At 41.9% G+C, this 21,696-nt stretch overlaps 1 protein-coding gene across 1 annotated transcript; it reads right to left on the bottom strand.

Annotated features, from left to right (window-relative positions):
* Positions 1-827: 827 nt before the first annotated feature.
* On the bottom strand, positions 828-1,859 carry tcima (transcriptional and immune response regulator a). The gene has a single exon (XM_031740864.2). The coding sequence runs from the start codon at positions 1,706-1,708 to the stop codon at positions 1,406-1,408; it is 303 nt and encodes a 100-aa protein (XP_031596724.1). The 5' UTR covers positions 1,709-1,859; the 3' UTR covers positions 828-1,405.
* Between the last annotated feature and the right edge of the window lie 19,837 nt (positions 1,860-21,696).

Below are 21,696 nucleotides of genomic sequence, written 5' to 3'. Positions count from 1 at the left end.
TAATGGAGTAGGTGATTGTCTTAATAAAGGGCTCATTTATGGTTAACTTGAAGATAAAGAATCAGAGGGTGAGGAGTCAAACCCTCAACTCATCTAAACCCTCTAATGCCTCTTAGACAGGCTCTTATCTAGAAGCCTCTCATGATTAAATAGACTCCAGTGTAAAATACACTGTGTGGAGAAAGCTGCTCACCTCCCTACCCTCCCATCCTAGCCTGAGCCAAACTGGTTTACACCGGTCTGGTAAAGAGCTGTGAGGGAAACCTAGTGAAGGTTACCCACATCCTCTCATGAGTAACTCTATCCTCTTTGAATGCCCTCTGCTCTGTCACAGTGAAGAACATTAGAGGTAGAAATGTGCTGATAGTGAGTTTTTGTTGTTTTGTTTGCTCACTAAGAAATAAACGCCATCCTAGATTACATGACTCAACTCTACACATACAAGCTGTTACACTACTCTGTGATCTATCCACCTGCACTTAACGTCAAAGACAAAGGTCATTTACATCATTATTTATCCATTTCTATGGTAACTTGAATTGCGTTTGACATGAGGGGTTTCCCTGTGTGTGACTAACGCTGAGCACATAGGTCAAGCTCTCAGTGTGATGTCATTATTTTTTTTTAAAAACTTCAAGTATTTCATGTAGACTCCAGACTATTTTTGTAAGACTTAAAATGTCCCATGTATACTCTAACGCAATATAACAGTGTTAAGCCCGCAAATCTAATGTGCCACAAATGTTGACCTGATGTGCCCTGATTGTAAAGTGGTTACCAAAGACCATGTGTGACACGTGTAAGAAAGATGAACAAGGATTCAGGTATAGTATGCAACAAAATAATTTATTTTATAAAATTACAAACAAAAGGAACTTTTCATAAATGCAGTTCAGTGTGCTGAGACATGTTGGTGACAATAACACATTGGCCACTAATGACTTGTAGTCGTACAACAAAGTAAAGCTGAGGGACAAGGCATGTGTTCAGGATAGGCATTCATACAGGCAGGTTCCAGGGCACCATGAAGTCTCATACTGCAGCTGTGCGCCATCATCAGCACAGCGATTTGCATCAGTACAGTCACGCACCCACAAGAGTGCATCAGTGAATTCAAGTCTGCACGAAGACTTAAATGTATTCCCTTCATATTCCCACTTAGTTCATGTCGCTCCAGCCCGCTCCGGGCAGGACTCCGCGCTGTCCCCTCAGTCCATGAGGCGACAGCCGCCGCACGCCGCCGGCTGAGCTTTCTTTTTCCTTCGGCACCTGACGCTCGTCTCCAGGCGACAGGTGAGCCACACCTGCGGCAGCAGCGCAGACACACTGGGAGTGTTCTCAACATTCGGCTCGCACACGAGCCGACACACAGAGAGACAAATGCGGTGAAACTGCTAAAACACAGTCAGCGCAGCTTGAACATCTGCCGCACCATCCCAGCAATCTGCAGGAACTTGTCCTTCTTTCGCTGCTTCAGAGCCATCAGGGCCCGGGCCGTCTCCTCCGGATCCTGTGTGTAGGAGAAGATGCTCCTCACTCTCTCCTCCGCCTTCATGTCGCCCGTTTTCTGGAAAAGCCTCATCAGCGCATCCTGGTTGACGTTCTCGAAAATGTTGGCCACGGCTTTCTTGCGGTGCGCCGTGTCGAACTTGTTGCCGTGGACGGATGGGCTGACCCGGCGGCATTCGGAGGATACGTAGGAAGACATCTTAGTTCTTTGTGTCTGTAGAGTGTAGTGTCTCTGCTCCAGCTGTGGCCCTCCAACTCGGTAAGGGAGAGTTGTTCGGTGCGCACTGTTTCTGTGGAGCGGCTCAGGCTTGAACGTTAGGCTGAGTGAGTGCCGTAGAGCATGAGCGGTAGGGTATTTATAGAAGCAGTGTGGGGTGTGAGTTTGCCGGGACGCACTCCCAGTCGGTGACATCAGCAGTTGTGAAGCAGACAGACGCACCGCCTCTCCGAGCCCAGCGTATTAGAGAGTCCCTAAGCACTCTACACACACACACACACCCACACACAGGGAGCAGCTTGATGAAACCATTGTGCGCTTTATCTGTAAGGCCTGTTGATTACAGTAACTTAACTGCTTAACAGAAATGGTCTGTTACGAAAATTGAATTCTGTGTGCCACCATAACTGACAAGGGCCTCCTTACAGAAATCAAAAGATTCTGGAGAATTCATTCACTCTGTGCAGTACTGCTAGTGCAGGTGATGTGGATGGATCTGTTCTCTGTGTCTCCGTAATACTGCCAAAGGTTGTTTACAGAATGAATTCATGTCATAAAAGCAGCCTGAATGAGGGATGCTTGCCTCTTCATCAAGAGTCTAATTAGTTTATTTTAGTGGACACAAACTCTGCTCATTACATTTTTAAAACATCAGAATCTCCATTGTTAGCGGGAATGGTAGGAATGTGGGTATGAGTGAATATGTTGTTGTCTGATTGCAATGTTTTAGATTCTTTCCTTTGCTTGAGGGCAAACATAAATAGCAATGGGGAAGTAATTCTGGACTAATGAGTGGCTGCTAATTATGACGTTAGCGTACGTTAGCTTACTTGAGAAAATTCTGAATGACTCCTTCCTTAAATTTGGATCAGTATAATTGAGAAAGGTCTCCAGTTGGCTCATTTTTTATTAGTTACTTTGATAGAGACAGACAGAAGAGAAGAAATACAAATAAGTCACCAATCAACAAAAGAAAACACAAATATACATAATAGCACTAATGTGGGACAGAAATACAACAATGACAATCTGTTTTAGTGCATGAGTCATTTGTTTCTGTAAACCTGCTGGCCCAGCTGGCCGATAGGTAAAAGTGGGCAAAACAGGAATGGATTAATTAGAACTGTTTGCTTTCTAACACAGAGAGAATGTGTTGACTGCGTGGGTGTTCGTTTCCTCGTGCTGTGTTTAGTGCTGTGATGTGACTGTAGTCTGGCTGAAATAAGTCTCTGTTAGATTTAAACTGTTTGCAAAAAAACCCCCACACACACTTTTTTAAGTGCTATTTTTAAAAGCAAACTTTACTCCAATTAACTAAAAGTAGGTTTTCACTTGTTCCAAAAACTGCAACAGCAGATTTAATCTTCCTTTTCCAGTTGTTAGCAGTGTGCTTACATTTTGGACTTGACATGAGAGCGTTGTTGAGCTGTGTTTACGCCTGGAGGTGACTGGAGGCCAAAGCAGCCCGGCTGAGTTGCGCTGATAAGGCTGCGAGGCGTTCCCCTACTTGAAACTCTCGTTATAAACACACAGCAAGTGTCATAGCAGCTGGCGTTTTTATGCTGAAAAACTGGCATTTGCCTTAAAATGTCCCCTCAACATGGCGCCTTATATGGAAAAACACATTCGGGCACGAGTGACTCAGGAAGTATGTGTTTTCTTGCGGAATAAAGCTTATGCATGGTATGGCCGGCATGTGGCACTGACATTGTTTGCTGATTTTGAACAATAAGCCAGAAATGCTTGTCTGGAGCTGGCACAGAGACAGAGAATAGCTGCACTCACCCTGGAAAAACATGGAACTGGAAATGACATATTTATGGCCCCAAAGCTGTCCCAGAGGCGCGACAGATAACGAATGCACAATAAGGTTTCAGCAGTTAGACGGAAACTGGAGCCTTGTGCTGCTGACCCTGCTCTCCTGTCCACCCCGAGCATTTACGTTTTATCATAACAAAAGATTCACTAAATTTAACCAAGTATAAGGCATTTTTTTTCTCCTTTGTTTTTTCAGATGCTGTCTACGGAGAGCTGTTCTCAGGAGACAGCAATTTCACTCCCTTGTATTTTGCTCATTTAAGATTTAGCTTGAGGTGCATAATTAGACTCTGAAACATCCCTCAAACAGACCGGAGGTCACAGACAGGGCACTTCATTGCACGTTAAGACTTGCAGTCACTCTGAAGTTCAAGTCCTTGCAATTATGTAACAGAGTTAGCGATCAGTCTTATCTATTGGACCACTTTTACTGTGTTTCGCCCTTATCTTTGTTTATGGTTGTTTTATAATATCGTTATTATAATATGATAATTCTATCTCTGGAAGAGCTTCCAGATTTATTGGACTGTCATATTTTGGCATGAGCTATCTGGCGTTACCAAAGAATGTTTACATAAACTTCAGTTTTGAAATGCTCCAGACTCATGTAGTATTTTATAACCACAGTTTGGGATGCAAAAGGAAGGTTACATAATGCAGCAGGTAGCCTTGCATTAATTGCTTTATAGTCTATGCTACTTATGCAGATGATTATTGAGTCTATCTAAACAAGACTGCTACTTAAATAGCACTGTTCTACACATCTGAGAACTCAAAGCACTTTGTACAAGTATCATTCACCCAGTCACATACACTTTCCTACAGTTATCTATGGCTAGGTACTTTCTAACATGCAAATACACACACACACACACACACACACACACACACACACACACACACACACACACACACAAATATCTTCTCCAGTGGATGTACTGGGGCATCTTCAGGTTCAGTGTCTTACCCAAGGATAGGTTTAGACTGAAGGAGTCGATCCAGTGACCTTCCCAACCTTGGAATTATTGCACAACAGCTTACTAGTGTGAGACACAAAATTGTTTGTGTATTTATTACACAAGCAGGTCTCAAAAATATATTTTTTGCTTTTTCCAAAACACAGTAAAAAAATATGAACAGAATTTGCAGAAAATCTGCAAATGAAAATATAGTAATGCATGCAATAGGTGCTTTACCTACAGGTATACTATTTAAAGAATTAAAAATGCAAAAACAGAGAAAGCTAAGCCATGATAATTACAGCTTAGATCCTAATGGTTTTTTGACTGTCTTCTATAATTCTGGATTTAAAAGACCTGTGCAAGTCTACTCCGTAACAAACAGCTCTGCATCACATGTGACTTGCTAACAGCACTCTCCTACTATCAGATGTCAAAACTGTGCATTAAAAAAAGTCAAACATGCCCATTTAAATTGTACTGAAGTTATAAACTGTTGGTTGGTGTCAGTTTGGGTTCCCAAGTGAGTACGAGTACCGGCATCAGATAAGTAGTATAATAGTACAACTGTTCTAAGTTTTTTTAATTGTTTAAATCACCAGTATCAGTTTCAAACAATATCTGACCATTTAAAATGTTTACATTTATGTTTTCATGATCTCTTTCTTGTTGTTTCCATCTCATCTTCTTCATCTGCCTCCTCCAGCACTACTCTCACCTTTTCATCTCCAGCTCATCCTCTTCCTAATCACCTTAAGCCTCACGCAGGAACTGAAGTTAGACTTCTAACATAAGAAAACATACATGAACATACTTAATTTAATCTCAATATTGTCGCAATTAGTTATGGTCAGCAGATCCGATATGCGACCCTCCTGTCTCTGGACAGCTAACAAGAGATGCTTAAACAACAACATAAAAGTTACAAGCTAACGTCGTGAACTCTTGCGTCCTAAACTTTTAAACTACCTTCCCTCTGATCAACACTTTGATTACATTCTTACTTCACATGAAAGTTTATTTGCCTAGTGTGAGTCTGTCCACTTTAGATCCACTTCAAAAAATAGTTTCAGTAACAGCATAGCAGCGAAAAGGAGCTAATGGGAGTGCTTACGGAAAAATACAGATATCTTCAACAATTCACCTCAGTATCACTATCATTAATCTGTCATTCCTGTCATTATTCAGAAATGAGCTACGTTGATTCGTTGACAAAGTAAAGGATAATGCACAGAGATGTGTCAATATCAAAATGGAGTATAAATCAGGTAAATATCTGAGCAGTGAGCACTGACCATGGTCCACTTGATCCAGTGATTTCAGACAGAGTCTAGCAACCGGGGCATGTTAACCATCTTGACAAAAAATACTGATAAGCATTATAAGCAACTTTTGTAGGTCTTCATATCCCTTCCAATGTAATTTGAGGAGTTGCTGATATGTGATGTCGGGTTAGCATGGCATGTTGGTTAGCATCAGTTAACATCCATCTTCAGCCCTCCCTTGCCAATTTTTTTCAATAAGATGCTTGTCATGAATGTATTTGACTTCCTCTGAGAGAGCGTGTACACTTGTTTGTTTACTTATAGTTGTCTCATCTACATAATGTGTAGTAGGTTCACAGTTACCTGATTGTGTGCAATCTATGGACAATCTATGGATGCATGTTTGCTAGCATTAGTTGATAGCTTAGCATGCATACTCAAAAAAGAAAAGTGATGGTGACGATGTAACGCTAAACTCAAGACTTCAGGGTCATCCATAAACCAGTAAACGATGTCATAATAATTCCATTCATCATTTATGTACAGTCTCTGACATATACATTAGTCAGGTCATTCACCCTTGGTTTGGCTCAGGAGTCTCTGCTGTGTGTTTCAGGGAAAGTGCATCTTCAGTTATTGTTGTTGTGAGTGCCAGAATTGCTTTGAGGAATTAGAAAATTTCTATAAAAAGCTGCAGATCTGACAGGGAATAGAACACTGAAAAGAATAGGGGGTAATTCCAAGGATAGGACTTCCTGCTGGGAACAAAAAGACTAATGGAGTGCTTGTTTACATTTCAAACATGATTCTTTTATCTTCCATCTGCTTTATTCTTTTTTGTCAGGTTCATGTCAGTTTGGACTTCATGTCTCACTTATAACCTCCTACTTATTTTCATTCTTTTCATTTTTCTATCTTCTAAACAAGAACTTGCAATAGTGTTTACTCAAATGATAGACATTGTTTCCCTCATTTTTCTGCATGGTACGTTTAATCTAAGCTAAACTAATCTGACATACCCAAAGCTGCTGGCTGTTTACCACATGACAGATCAAAATTCTTCGAGTAAATAAATGTATTTTCCTGAAGATTACTTATTCCTTTGAAGGAAGCATATTTTGCTTAAATACCTTATTGTTTTTCCCTTCTTCGTTTACATAAAGTGAGCGCAGATTATATAGATGTTAGCATCACAACGTGCTGAGAACAATTATAATTTCATCAACATCATGTGTAATTCTTAAAAAAAAATCCATGATTAGGAAATCGTTGAACAGTGATGCTTGTTGAAACAGTAGGTGACGTAAGAAGTTGAGATGTCAACATGTGTACACACTAAATCCTGGATAAGTCAAAGATACTAAATGATCCCAGGTTACGGGGCATTTGCTTTTCTCTAATATGGGCATGCAGTGTTTTGTAAATGCATCAATTCTTGTTTGCTGTTCTTGCTGCGTAATCCGGCCTAAATGTACCAAATATCTCAGACGATTTGAACCTTAAACATGTAAAGTATACCGCTACAGTTTCATCAGAAGACTGCCCAGAGTGTTTGACCACAATCGACCAAATGTATTTAGAAAAAACGAAGATGTGAATTCTACTCCTCTGCTAAAAATAAACCCATCTGTTCATAGCAATGAAAACAAGCAAGCAGGTTTTAGAAGTCAGTGCTGGTAAATGAGTCAAGCCATCTTAGTGTATATAGCTCAGTAACAAGCGCTGGTAATAATGGCAAATAATGAATCCCCAAGCTCCAGCTTTGTGGTTACAATACGAGAACACAGGCCTGTGTTTATATCTGACTGTAGGACCTTACTGGAATCTCCTCCTGGCAGCAAACACACAGCCTGTCTGTTTGGCAAGCAGCTGCTTATGTAAGATGTGACAGGAAGGGAAGGACATTGGGGGGTAGAGTGGGAGTCTCTGGGGGACTAGTATGTGTGTGTGTGTGTCTGTGCATGTGTGTGTGTGTGTGTGTGTATATGTGTGTGTGTGTGTGCACTAAGGGAACAGTAAACATATCCCCCTTAAGTGCGCTTTCAAAGGCAACTTGTGAAAGATCTAGATGAGTGGTGCAGAGGCGTGAAGCCGGCACACATTACTCAGACGTAACTGGCACCTCAGTTGTCATGATGGTAACACATAAACGGTGATATTATAAGAGAATTTGCCGCTATTGCAAGTGCTGTATGCAAGCAGGGGGTCCAGCTGAGGATTTAAAAAACAAGCCAATTCTGGTAATTGTTAAGCCGAAAATAAAAACACTCAAAGTGCTCAGTAATGTCCGGGAGAGTGTCTCAATTATAAAACAGATGTAGTGACTCAACCACCTTCCATTGGTTTTATGTCGTGCTCATTTAAAACATACAAAACGCATCACATGAGCACCATCTTGACCAAATGCTCAGAATGAAGTCTTCACGGGAACTGCCAGCTTTTCTTTTAATCATCACCTTTTGTTTCACAGCTTGCTGGGCTGAGCAGCACTGGAGCCACAGCAGACCGGGCGGTAACAGTAGATGTGGATTAGATGACTGAGCACTGAGGCCACATGGACACCTAGGCAATGCAAGGCACCATTACACTGAACCAGTTCAATCCGGCTGCAGCTCAGTTCAGGGCTGGTGGCACCACAGGGGCCCAGGAGGAAAAGTCCTCTTCATCTATCCACATGATGCTCCCCCAGTCAGCAGCATGAACTGGGCCTGCAATTCAGGGCATCACTGGATACGGTGGATGGTACTGAGGTCACTCGTCCATAAGCTGGTTTGTTTTCTAATGTCATTAGTGCACACATTAGTGCATATAATATATAATATTATATTATATATATAATAATATATATAAGTCAAACTCAACTCTTACACTTACACTTGCACTTAGGATATTGGAAAGTTTTAGCACAACCATTATTTTACTTTTGTTAATGTTAGATATCATAAGGCTGCAGATCTCCCAAGCCGTTATAGCATAAAACTTAATCGCTTAAAGAATCTTTTGACATAGTAACATACATCAGCTAGTGGACCAAACACATCAGAATATGTAAGTTTTTACTACCGCCAAGCCCAACACTATAAGTACAAATTCTAATTTGCTATCCCTTTTCTTTGTGTTGAATCCTAAACCCTTTGCCCAGGCTTTAAGGCATTTATGGACAAGTATTCCTGTTGTTCCAGTTTTATGAAAATTTAAGTACAGCTTCTGTTTTTTTTATAATTCGACCCATACATACAAAACAAATGATAACAGTATAGCTTAATGAATAAAGGAATGAGGACAGACTAATATGAGCACAGTTCAAAGCTCAAGAGTCAGTACAAAGAGAAAAACAGCCATAAAACACATGCCCTGCATACACTGTTTCAGTTTCTGTTTATCATGAGCAAAAGCTGCAAAACAGGGCAGCACGGTCACGCACCCTTTACTTCTGAGTGAGGATGCGCTGCTGCAGACAGCTTTGCAGGGGCTCACATGGCTCACTGTCTCCATGGCAAAGCCTTAAGGACAATAAGAGTCAGCGAGTGGAGGTGGAGAGACGGGGAGGAAACCGATAGGGTTAGACTGGGTTTCCATAACACTGCACCAGTAAACACGGGGTGACTCAGTTAGATGAATTATAATGTCCTGTTGCACTGGAGGCCGTCTGCTTCTTAAGAGGTGATGAATAAACCATCCCACAATACAGTTTCCGCTTTACGCCTCGATGTTTAGAGAGCTGAATTTAAAAAAAAAACAAAAACGGACTCACAAACTGACCCTTGAATACAAAAAAGAGATGGCCAGTTCTTTGTTAATAATGATGATGTTGTTAGTCAGAGGATGTAGATTGATATATTCCACCTCCTGCGTAATCTGGCCTAAATGTACCAAATATCTCAGACGATTTGAACGTTAAACACGTAAAGTAAATGGGGACAGTTTCGGGGATAGCTGCAGAGTGTTTCTTTGATTTTTGTGTTGTTTGCCATTCGTTCGGTTAATATTTTCTCCATAAGAACTTCAATCTCTTCCTCCCAATATTTGCCAAGTGCTTATTTTATACATCATTTGATTACCAGGATTCTTTCTCTGATATGGTAGGGCCTTTTCCTCACCTTAAAGTGCCTTGAGATAACTATTGCTGTAAAGTGGTGCTATAAATCAGATAATATGTTGTTGCATAACTTCGCCAACACTCCAAAACCTGCTTGTTGCATAAACCTGGCAACTCAATAAAGGTCCATAACAAGCTGAAGGAGCCTGGGTGAGTTGCATCCTCTGCTGAGTCAGCTGGTAAAGGTTGCAGTGTATGTAGGTGTTTATCTGCTTTGCCTTGGATATTGTTTCGATATGCAATCACATATTGTAAATTAAATGATCAATAGAACTAATCATTTAATATCTCCTTGGAGTGAATCCCACCCTGCTTCACCTAGTTGTACATTAAACTGTGCTTCAGTGTGTTGACTCACACGCTGGGTGTTCCCCCAGTACAACCACAGTCTTGTGCCATAGCCGTCTGCTTCTCCACCTCAGATGTGATAAAAGTGTGCTGACCCCATGGCGTGCATGACAAAGAAGTGTATGAGCTGATGTCGCTTGGTCCGGCACCAGGTAAAGGAAATGGCTGGAATCTGTCGGCAGTAGGTCCATTGTTAATCTTAGCAGGAAGGCAAGGTCATATCAGAGACACAAGAGGGTGGAGCACGCAAGTCAAGTCTGCAGTGATGAACAAGTCATCTATTGCAAGATAATAAATCAAGATAAATCAAGTGCAGAACACTTTCAGTGGAGCCTGCAATCATAGCCTGTAAGAGTGAAGCCAGTGCAGACGTTCCTTTTAACTGGCCAACTGAGGCTGCAGAAAGACGTCCTGGCCTATGGAAGTCTATAGAAAAATGACTGTTAAACTTTGGTGACTTTGGTAATTAAATTCATGATGGGACTGTCTTCTTAGTCACTTTTTTCAGGTCATACTGAATTTAATGCAGTTTGTACATTTTGGTCAAAGTACTCATGCTCACTGGCCAACAACTTGTCAAACACAAGTTACTGATACATCAGCTCCAACTCCTGCCAGTGAACCTGTTGCTGCTGCTGGCTTATTTCTACGACGCCAGGAAGCAAAAATGTTATGTCTACATTAATGTATTATAAACTCTCTTGGTTTCTTCTGTTCTATTCATTTGTTTCATTTTGAAAAGTAGGTCAAAGGTCAAAGAAGTTTCAAGTGACATCAAAGTAGTCGTACTTACAGCCCCGCACATCCCTTTTTTGTAAAGCAGACACATGGAAAACAGAGATGACTCTTTCATTTTTGAAAGCCAAAGAGTGGTGGTCAGACACTTTCAATCACACAACCGGATCTCTGTTTAGACAGAAAGGAAAACGTCACTTATGGGAAATAATGCACCTCTATTTACAGTCACTGGACAATTATTAGACCACAGTAATGCCGACTGAGAGCTTCCACAGACTACTCCTGCCAGTTTCTGTCTGCAGAACAAATATAACAGCTTCAAGGTGTTGACAGTACTATGTACAAGTATTGAGCCACCCATTGTTTCCTTATGATTTAATAGGAAAATGGTTAGTGCCTGGTGTGACTACTTTTATTCTTCAACACAGACTGAACTCTCTTCAGCAGCTTTCTTGTAATTTCTTAAAGTAGTCTTCAGAAATAGTTCTCCGGGCCTTCGAAGGACATTTTGGTTGCTCTGTCTTTCATTCTCTGTCAACGTTTGGACTTCAATAATGTTGAGGTCCAAATCAGTCCATGACTTAGACTTACTAGTTGAGCAACCTTTATGCCACTTTCTACTTATTCACTCAGTAACACACACAATCATATGGTACTTTTATCTATACTTAACCTCAGTAGTTTGTCCAAGGACATACAAATCAGAGGAGCTGTGGCTCGATCCACTGACCTGATAGTGACAGTTGACAGACTTCCACTGTGTGTTTTTCTACCCAGGTAGGCTTTTATTCTATTGGCAGTGTCTACCAGATCAGTGTCATGCTGATAATTAAATGCTTTGCCAATCAACTGTTTGCTGAGTGTTTTCACGTGAAGGTTCTCGACACCACTGGCCGACAAACCATGACTGACTTTTACAGATGGCTGTAGATATTTGCTGTTGAACCTGATACCCATTTGAACACCCTATTTCAAATTTAGATTTGTCACTCCACCAGACCTGTTGCTACTGAATTTCAGTCCAGTTCTTGTGTAACTTGGCATGCTTCAGCCCTTTCTCCCCGTTTCCGTTCCTGAAGAATGGCTTCTTAACTGCCACTCTCTTACTGTTTAGACAGAAGGGAAAACGTCAGTTATAGGAAACAAGTAGATTTTCAGTCCACTTCTTGTGTAATGTGGTGTATCTCAGCCCTTTCTCCTTATTTCCTTTCATTAAGAATAGCTTCTTGATAGCCCTACTCCTACTCTTTAGACAGAAGGGAAAACGTCACTTGGGGAAATAATGCACCTCCATTTACATCAGACCACATAAGGCTTCAATGAACAATAGGTAGACCAAGTGAGGGATCAAATCTATCTCTCAGATCTCGTTTCAGGACTTTCCTGCATTTCCCCCCCTATTTCTTAAGGACATGACCTACAGGTACTGTCTATTTGCTGTGGATAGTGTTATGCTCTGCCACTTCTGTCTCCCACTTTTCAATTTTCCTCAGATTTTTAAAGAAACACTGCACATCGTTGTGTAATGTGGTGACAAGATTTTAGCTGACAACACTCTACTTGTTGCAAAAATATAATTCTATGCCTCTCATATTATGTTTTTCATAGACTCAACTAAAGAAAAGAAAACAGAAAAAAAAAATTATTTTTATTCATTGTTTTTTCCCAGCAGACCACTAGTAACAAAGTGCCTAAAGGTACAATTTAAACTTGGGTCAACTGAGATGGGCTCTCTTTTATGTGTCAACACACCAGTAGTTTGTTCCTTGAGTAAGGTGTCTTCTTTATGCTTGAGTAAATCAATCTAGCATCACAGATAATGGTCAGGTACAATGACTGGTCCGAAAATGAGTGCATATACAGCTTTGAAAGACCTCCAGCAAACCTCTAAAGATGAGAAGAATTTCTGGCTGCTTGAAAGTGAAACAGAAAGAAATAACAAGTAGCTCAAGACTTATTCACAGTGCCGTATGTACAAGTGTTTAGTGTGAACCTTTTCAATAAGTCTGTGAATTAAAAGAAAGAGGAAATGACCTCAAATAGACGCAATAAGAGGAAGTCTATCAGCCGAGCCTCGCAGCAATTCTATGAGCTCAGGGAGGTTTAAAAGTGCTTAGCATGGTAGTTTGGATATGGAACTGAGAGCAAGTGTCTGCTTTAGGCTGGTTCAAAGCAGTCTAGTAAGAAAACTCTGTCTTTTGGATGCATTTGCAAGTATATTTACTATATAGCCAAGATAGATTGCAGAGAAAGCTGGCATAGGAGCAAATATCAGCTGGGAAAACAAGAAGCCCATCTCCTCTGAGATGGGCTCTCTTGACCTCACGTGAAACGCATCATAACATATGTGACAACGAGGACAAAAATCGTGAGGGAGTGAGAGATAAAGAGAAATTAGGTCAACAGTTACTCTCCACAGGGGATCCACTCTTTATGCAAACTGAAGTACTGACAAGCACTGAGTCATAAGTTTCAGAACGTAGCATTAAACTAAAAGGCTGCTGTTTCTAAGTCCTTGTTTATGCTGTATGCTGGACAGCAGGGCAGGCATCATCATCCCCCCTGCTCCACTTTGGACCACGGCACGTGGCCCACATGAAAAACAAGCCATGTGTGGAGCCAATGCAGCCTCTTCTTCAACCTGCCAGCATCGTGTCTCCAGCCAGGCTCCTGAGAAAAATACAAATTAAATGTCACATGTACATGACAGACGTATTATTCTACAGCTTTTAAGGAATGAATGCAAAACAAGCAAGAGATGGCTCGAGGATATTACATAAACATACAGCCTTACAGACATTCCAGAGGTTAATCCTAAGGGGGGGATTGGTTACATGGAATGTATGATTTGCAGCAGGGCATGAGAGAACAAGAACAAATAGGAAAGATGGATCAGTCAGCATGCAGTGTTTGTTCTGTTGTATAAATGATGCTCTTAAGAGAATTCCTGCCTAATATTCCACACTCGATCACAACCGGAGAAGAGTGTTGACTTGCAAAGTAGCTTCTTTCCACTTTCTGTGTTTATACCAGTAGCTCTTCCCGGCAGTTCAAACTGAATGTGGATAACAAGCAGTTTCTCAAACTAAATGTAATCAACTTAAGGAAATCCAGCACACTAATTAGGGGAAGTGATTTAGTAAATAAGATATAGACCTGTGGAAAATGTGTATTTGCATTTACACTTTTAAATGGAATTTATACAAAGCTATGCTGTGGTCAGTAAAATTGTCCACCTATAAAATATATTGCCTTCTAAGAGCCATACAGCCTCGCAAACCATCACTGGTAGTTAAAGTTAGATACTTCTCAGGTCACAACATGCAAACATATCCCACCAAAGAACATACAAGAGAAGAGTGTGACAGATTTGACCCCAGCCCAGTGTTTGAACTCCAGAGAAGCTTGCATTAAAAAATCCTCAATGGATTAGTAATGATATTCTGCTAATACAATACAGTTAACACAATCTCCCCAGTTCTTAATAGTTTATGTATGCTTTGTTTATCATATCTTACAAGAGTAAGAGACAGTCCGGTGACATGCATGTTATTCTAAATTGAACATAAGTGCAACTGTCAGCCTGAGTGCTTGTCTGCATGGTTGTGTGTTGGCCCTGTGATTGACTGGAGACTTTTTCTGGGTGTTTCACTCCATGACAGCTGGTATAGGCTCCAGGTCCCCCCTTCAGCAGTGAATTGGTTTAGAAAATATATGTAAGTATTGGCAGACGGATGAATGGATGTAGTACCAGGAAAATGAAGATTTTTATTTATTCTTATGTATGCCACTCTTCAATTTCATTTTATTCATTTAGCACCAAATCACAGCAATAGTCACCTCAAGGTGCTTTATATTGTAAAGACCCTACAGAGAAAACATTCAGAGGACCCCCTATGAGCAAGCACTTGGTAGCAGTGGCAAGTAAAAACTCCCTTTTAACAGGACGAAACCCCTAGCAGAGCCATCGGCTGTGACTGGTTAGGGGTGAGGGGAGGGAGACAGGGCAAATGGTATACTGTGGATAAGTGCCACACTCTGTAGAGAAAATATATTCAGTCATATCCCATAAACTCATGCATTATATAGTCTGTTTACATTGTGGGCCCCCTTTTCCCCATTTGTTGAGACATGGTGCTCCATACACCACTCTAATCTCAAATGAAGACTATGAAGTTGCAAGACAGTCTCTGAAATGTTGCCTTTTTCAAAGTATCAGCAAAAAGAAGGCATCTGGATGCCTGAAGGCTAACCACTGTCAAATCTCAAAATGGATGTGACCTTTTTCCACTCTCACTGATGTGTTATGGATCTTGGCTTGCGGGTAAATTGGAAAACTCTTGAGCCAGATTCATTTCAAGGTCAGACCAGTGGTGAGGCAGTGACTGTAATGTCCCTGGAGTCCAGTAGTAGCACAGTTGTCATGCTTTCTGTGTTTGCAGTCAATAAAGTTCAATTTTTCCACACATAGGTCATGCAAGCCAGCTGTTGGATGTCCAACAGCAGAAGCACTGACCCCTGAATGCCACCAGTTGGTAGGCAGAACAGATAATATGTTCCAGATAGGGGCATTAAAACTGAAATTGTGAAGTGGTTGGTTTGGAGATCACATAAGCTGCCTGTAATCACAAGCTGTTATAGTGTGATTTCTCCCATTTCAATATATGAACATTTTCAAACAATATTGCAATGACCAGTTTCAAAATGATTCTTTAACATCACGGTAAAATGTCATGTTAATGTTAATGTTAATATACTAGAGCCTCCTAGAGGCAGTTCAGGTTTACTGCAGCTTCACTTCATAAACAGCTGGTTGTTTAAAAAGTGAAGCTGCTGCTCTCTGCTGGTGATGTTGGATATTTCGACTTTCAGTTTGAGGAGGAGGGATGACACCAACCCTGAGTCTGTCAGGTCATCCGAGGTCACACATATTAGTCTGTATAAAACTGTAATCAAAATGTTGAATAAACCAAACACTGATATGTTAACATCTATCAACTAAGGGACTCAGATCTGTTATCTTTGCTTGCTTAATGTCGAGATTAATCCAAAGTGTTTGCATTTATAATTGTTGTACATCACAAGGTTTAAAGAACAAACAAGTAAATATTTAACAAGCTCACAGGTTATGAGTAATTTTGAGTTTTACAAAAAATTGCTGATTTTTAAAGGGCACCTTCTGTGAATTTTAAAGGGGTACAGTACTGATGTGAAAACTTGAAAACCTTTAGTAATGTAAATGATGAGGATTTAAGACATCTCTAAGTATATTTACACTGTTATTGAGGTTTTGTTTTTTTCTTTTTTTTTTTAACCTGTCCCGTTTGGTTCTTTTGCCATCAGAATTATTGTCTAAAGGCGAAGAAAGATGCCCAACGGATTTACTTTACCAAATGGACCATCCCAGCCTTGCCGTAATGGTCCATTTGATTCACCTTTTATTGTTTATTTTATTTTCACTTGCTGAATACGGGACAGACTTGACTGGGGGAAGGAAAGGGGAGAAAGAAAGAGGGAAAGAAAAACAGCGGGGAAGAGGGACGGGGAGAAATTGTTATGTTATTGAGGTTTTACTCATATATTTGTGCTAAGGTAATTTTTGTTGTTCTTATCTGTTTGAAACTTAAGTTCAGTATTGAAGTCAACAGCGTGTTGGAAGACTCATACATACATTTATGAACCTTACTGGCTATTCAAATTAAGTCTATTGCAACTTTCACTTACACATAGTCCAGAAGAAATCTGGTTCAAGTTTAATAGCTGCACAGTCACACTGCTATCATCCCAACATGTCTGACATAAGCACAGAGACCTGCCATAAAGATGCTGAACAATCCGCTCAAGCTGAAGCTACTGGCACTGAATCTGCAGCAAAACTAGAGGGGCTTCAAAGAAGTGAGAGGGTGCGTACCCTAACAGAAAGGGGAAGAGAATACCAAGATGAGAGACTGAAGCACATTCAACGCAAACACAAAATCATCTATGAGAAGTGGAGGTGTCATGCACGAATAGCCAAGGAGTTATTAAGTGGTGATGCTTCTGAGAATGGGTTAACTGAGCTTATTGAGAACATAAAAAGCACCTGTTCTGATGTAAGGGTAGTTTATGAGGAGCTCCGTCAAGTGCAAACCCCTGAACCAGACCTGCGGCGCAGGGTTGATACATGCATGTCATTCTCAGAATTTATTATTCAAAGAGCAGAGAGACAGCTTAAAGTCATGAAGCAGATAAAGATGAAGAATCTTTAAAAAAAAGCTGTGTTTGAGTCTATTAGTCCTCACACTGATTACTCTGTACCGTCTGCGTGAGGGCAACAGTTCATACAGGGAGTGGCCAGGATGTGAGGTATCTTTTATGATGTTTTGGGCTTTTTTAAGACAGCGGGTGTTGTGTAGATCTTCCAGTGTGGGGAGAGGGCAGCCAGTGATCTTTTGGGCGGTGTTAATGATGCCTTGGAGTGCTTTCCTCTGAGGCACTGTGCAGCTAGGGTACCAGATGCATATGCAATAGGTTAGAACACTCTCAATGGTGGCTCTGTAGAAGGACACCAGCAGTCTCTGTGTGATGTTATTCCTCCTGAGAATTCTCAGGAAGTACAGTCTCTGTTGGGCCTTTTTCAGCAGCTCGGAGGTGTTCGCACTCCAGGAAGGGTTCTCATCTATGTTGACTCCCAGGAAGCGGAAGCTTGCCACCCTTTCTACACAGTCCCCATTAATGAATAGTGGTTGGATCTCTGCCTTTTTCCTTCTGAAGTCTATTATGAGTTCTTTGGTTTTTGAAGTGTTGAGGAGGAGGTTATTGGCCTTACACCATGACAACAGCTGCTCCACCTCGTTTCTGTAAGCAGACTCGTCACCCCTGGAAATGAGCCCCACCACGGTGGTGTCGTCTGCAAATTTCACAAAGATGTTGCTCTGGTGGAGAGGAGTGCAGTCGTGTGTGTGAGTAGAGCAGTGGACTGAGCACACAGCCCTGGGGTGAGCCAGTGCTGAGACTCAGGGCTGAGGATGTGTGATGGCCAACTCTGACTCTCTGTCTACAGCCCGAGAGCTGTTGATCCACATGCAGGTGCTGTATAGAAGCCCCAGGTCTTGTAGCTTGACCACCAGTTTGTGTGGAAGGATGGTGTTAAAAGCTGAGCAGTAATTCACGAAGAGGATCCGCACATAGCTCCCATGCTCTTGCAGATGTGTTACGGCAGAATGGAGTGCTGTGGCTACGGCGTCTTCCGTGGACCGGCTTGCTCTGTAGGAAAACTGGTGTGGATCCAGGCTGCAGGGCAGGGCTGCTGTGATGTGTCTGCAGACCAGCTTCTCAAAGCATTTCATTACTACTGGGGTGAGTGCCACTGTTCTGTAGTCATTCAGGCTGGTCATGTGGGGCTTCTTAAGCAAGAGGACTATGGTGGAGGACTTCAGGCAGAGTGGGACAGTCGCCTGTGCGAGGGATTTGTTGAAGATCCTGGTGAAGATCCCAGCCAGCTGTTCTGCACAATCCCTCAATATTCAACCTGGCACATCATCAGGACCTGCTGCCTTCCTCGAGTTAACGGCCTGCAGAGTGCACCTCACCACACGGGGTGAGGCGCACTCACCACACGAGGTGAGGGTGGTGCTGCTGTGGGCGGCGTGTTGCTGCTGTGGCTCCAATACCTCCGGTACCATGGCCTGGATGGCCTGGATGCCCTGCCACACCTGCCGGCTGTTGTTACTCTCCAGATGGTCCTCAATCCTCCTCCTATAGTCCCCCTTCGCCTCTCTAATGCATCTCTTCAGGTTGGATCGGGTTGCGGTGTAGTGGTCCCTGTTGCCAGACCTGAACGTGATGTTCCTCTCCTTCAGCAGCTGCTTGACCTCCCGGGTCATCCAGGGCTTTTGGTTGGGATAAGCCTGGATACATTTGACTGCTGTAACAGTGGCTATGCAGTGTTTTATACAGCAGAGAACACTGTCTGTGAGGTTTCCAGGTCCTGATGTTCAAAGATATCCCAGTTAGTCCTGTCAAAACATGCAGGTATTAGAAACAGTGAGAAGTGGTCAGACTGACCCAGATGCGGCAGAGGTCTGGCCCTGTAGCCCATTTTGATGTTGGAATAAACTTTGTCCAGAATCTTGTCACCCCTAGTGGCACACTTGACGTGCTGGTGGAATTTGGGGATTGCTATTTTTAAGTCTGCGAGATTGAAGTCCCCTGCTACGATATGTTCAGCGTCAGGGTAAATGCTTTGTTTATTATATGTTTGTGTGCAGAAGTGTCATCGCCGAGTTACCATTAGCATCTGGTTGTATGTAAACAGCTGTTATTATGACAACGGTGAACTCCCTAGGTAGGTAGATGGGCCTGCATTTGACAGTCAGATATTCAATGCCTGGTGAACGGTGACGGTCTGTTATCGCTGTGTTGGTACACCAGCTGTTGTTCACATACATACAGAGCCCCCCTCCTTTGCGCTTACCGGAGTCCACTGTTCGGTCATGTTGCTGTGTGGTGTAGCCTGCTAGCTCAATAGCAGAGTCCGGAATGGATTGATGTAGCCAGGATTCCGTGATAAGAAGGATGCATGAGTCTTTGATGACCACTGTCTCGTCAATCAGGATGTAGTTCTACCCACTCTAGCAGCCATTCTGTCAAAAGAATACCGGCTGTAGCTGAAGCTGCTGCAACTCAGGAGGTCTTGGCAGTGTTGGAGGAGCAAGAAAGGGAAGAAACAGAACTTCAAATGTTAAACTTCAAAGAGGCTGAGAACCTAACCAGACAGCAAGCAATCCAAGATAAACGTAGAATACTTGCACGCCTAGAAGAAGTAAAGAAGCTGAATGCTGCTAGAGCTCGAGTGAGGGTCTATGATGAAGCTGAAGAAAACATAGAAGCAACTGATTTGTTGTATGGTAGTCAAGTACCGCCAGAGCTTAGAGTCACTAACTCCATAGTACCTCCAGTCACAACCCATTCACTCAGTGCATCAAGTCCCCCATTCATTCCTCAATCCCTAGCAGTCACAAGTCAAGCTCCTTGTCCACAACAGCTACCTCAGTCTCCTCCAGCTTCACTGTTGAGGCCTAAAGAGCAGAATAGCTTAGATCTAGTCAATGTAATAGTAGAAGCTATGAGTGCAAATCGGCTCCCAACACCAGAGACTACACTGTTTACAGGAGATCTCTTGAAGTTCAAAGACTGGCATCTGTCCTTTGAAACGTTAATAGAAAGGAAGAACATTCCAAAGAATGAAAAACTATATTACCTAAGAAAGTACTTAGGTGGCTCAGCGAAGAAAGCCGTGGAAGGATTTCTTCTACTGGGCACAGAAGCAGCATATGACTCAGCCTGGAAACTTTGATGATCATCATCGCCATCACCACTGGCGATGGTGAAGCTAAGGAGGAGAGAAAGCCCAAGCAATAAACACCCATTTCAAAGAACCGACCTGTGTCTGTATTGTCGTGAAGAGAGCTACAGTCACCAAATCAAAACTGACCAAAGTCCCAACCAGAAGTCTTTCATTATCCATTGATTACTCTGTTGTCACACCCTCCTCTCAGGTTAAGAGTCTTGGTGTCATCCTCGATAGCAATCTTTCCTTCACAGCACATATAAATAATATCACTCGGTCTTCCTATTTTCATCTCCGTGATATTAACTGCCTTCATCCCTCACTCACTCCAAACAGTAACACCATACTTGTCAATGCTCTTGTCACATCTCGTTTAGATTACTGTAATTCTCTTCTCTATGGTCTAAATCCCTATAAATCCCTCCATAAATTGCAGTTAGTTCAAAATACAGCTACTTGTATTATTTCCAGAACTAGATCCACTGAACATATAACACCTGTTTTTAAACAGCTCCATTGGCTTCCAGTTCACCTCTGTGTCAATTTCAAGATCCTGCTTCTTACTTTCAAAGCACTTCATAATGTTGCTCCTCCATATTTATCTGATCTTCTCCATACACACTCACCCCCTCGTACACATCGCTCTTCCTCAGCTTCCCTTCTGTCTGTTCCACCTGCTCGCCTGACTACCATGGGACTCAGAGCCTTTATTTGTTCTTCCCCAAGACTTTGTAATGCACTTCCACCAGATCTCCAGACAGATTTTGCCATGTTTTATTATATTGTATCGTGGCTATTGTTCTTGTGCTATTGTAAGGTGACCTTGATGGTCTTAAAGGCGCCTATAAATAAAATGTATTATTGTTATTATTATTAGTAGTAGTTGTAGTAGTATTATTATGGAAGGGGTAAAACTATTCCTGAAATGCTAGAAAATCCATGTTAGGACTCTCACATTGAAGAAACAATTAGATTTATAGCAACAGGGTCATGATGTTGTGTCACTTAACCTCGCTTATTACCAATATGAAAGCAAGAAAGTCCCTGTGCTCTGTTAGCCAAACCCCCAGAAGTGTGGCATGAATAGAAAGTCCACGATGTCCGCTCACAGTACAGTAGGACTCATATAGACTGACTTAGAGGTCTCAGACTCTAAAATTAACCGGGAGGATGTCTTTAGCAAAGAAACTTCACAAGCAGTGTTGTTGCATCTGTGACAGGTTTTTACATACCCACCATCTACTAGTTTTTTTAGATAATGATCTCAGTCTGAGGTTGATATCAAGCACCAAACCTCAAGACCACATCTACGCCCGTCACTGCTACTGTCTTTGTGAGCAAGTTGACAGTATTAGCTCAAGATGCCCACATTCCTACCAATATTTTGGCTTAACCTTTAGAATATCGTCATG

The sequence above is a fragment of the Oreochromis aureus genome, linkage group 12, assembly GCF_013358895.1.
Source record: "Oreochromis aureus strain Israel breed Guangdong linkage group 12, ZZ_aureus, whole genome shotgun sequence".
In the NCBI taxonomy this organism is placed as follows: domain Eukaryota; kingdom Metazoa; phylum Chordata; class Actinopteri; order Cichliformes; family Cichlidae; genus Oreochromis; species Oreochromis aureus.
This window is presented reverse-complemented; position numbering and strand designations above follow the sequence as displayed.

Excerpts from the sequence above, each read along its gene's own strand:
- tcima (XM_031740864.2), bottom strand. The coding sequence starts at position 1,708 with ATGTCTTCCTACGTATCCTCCGAATGCCGCCGGGTCAGCCCATCCGTC.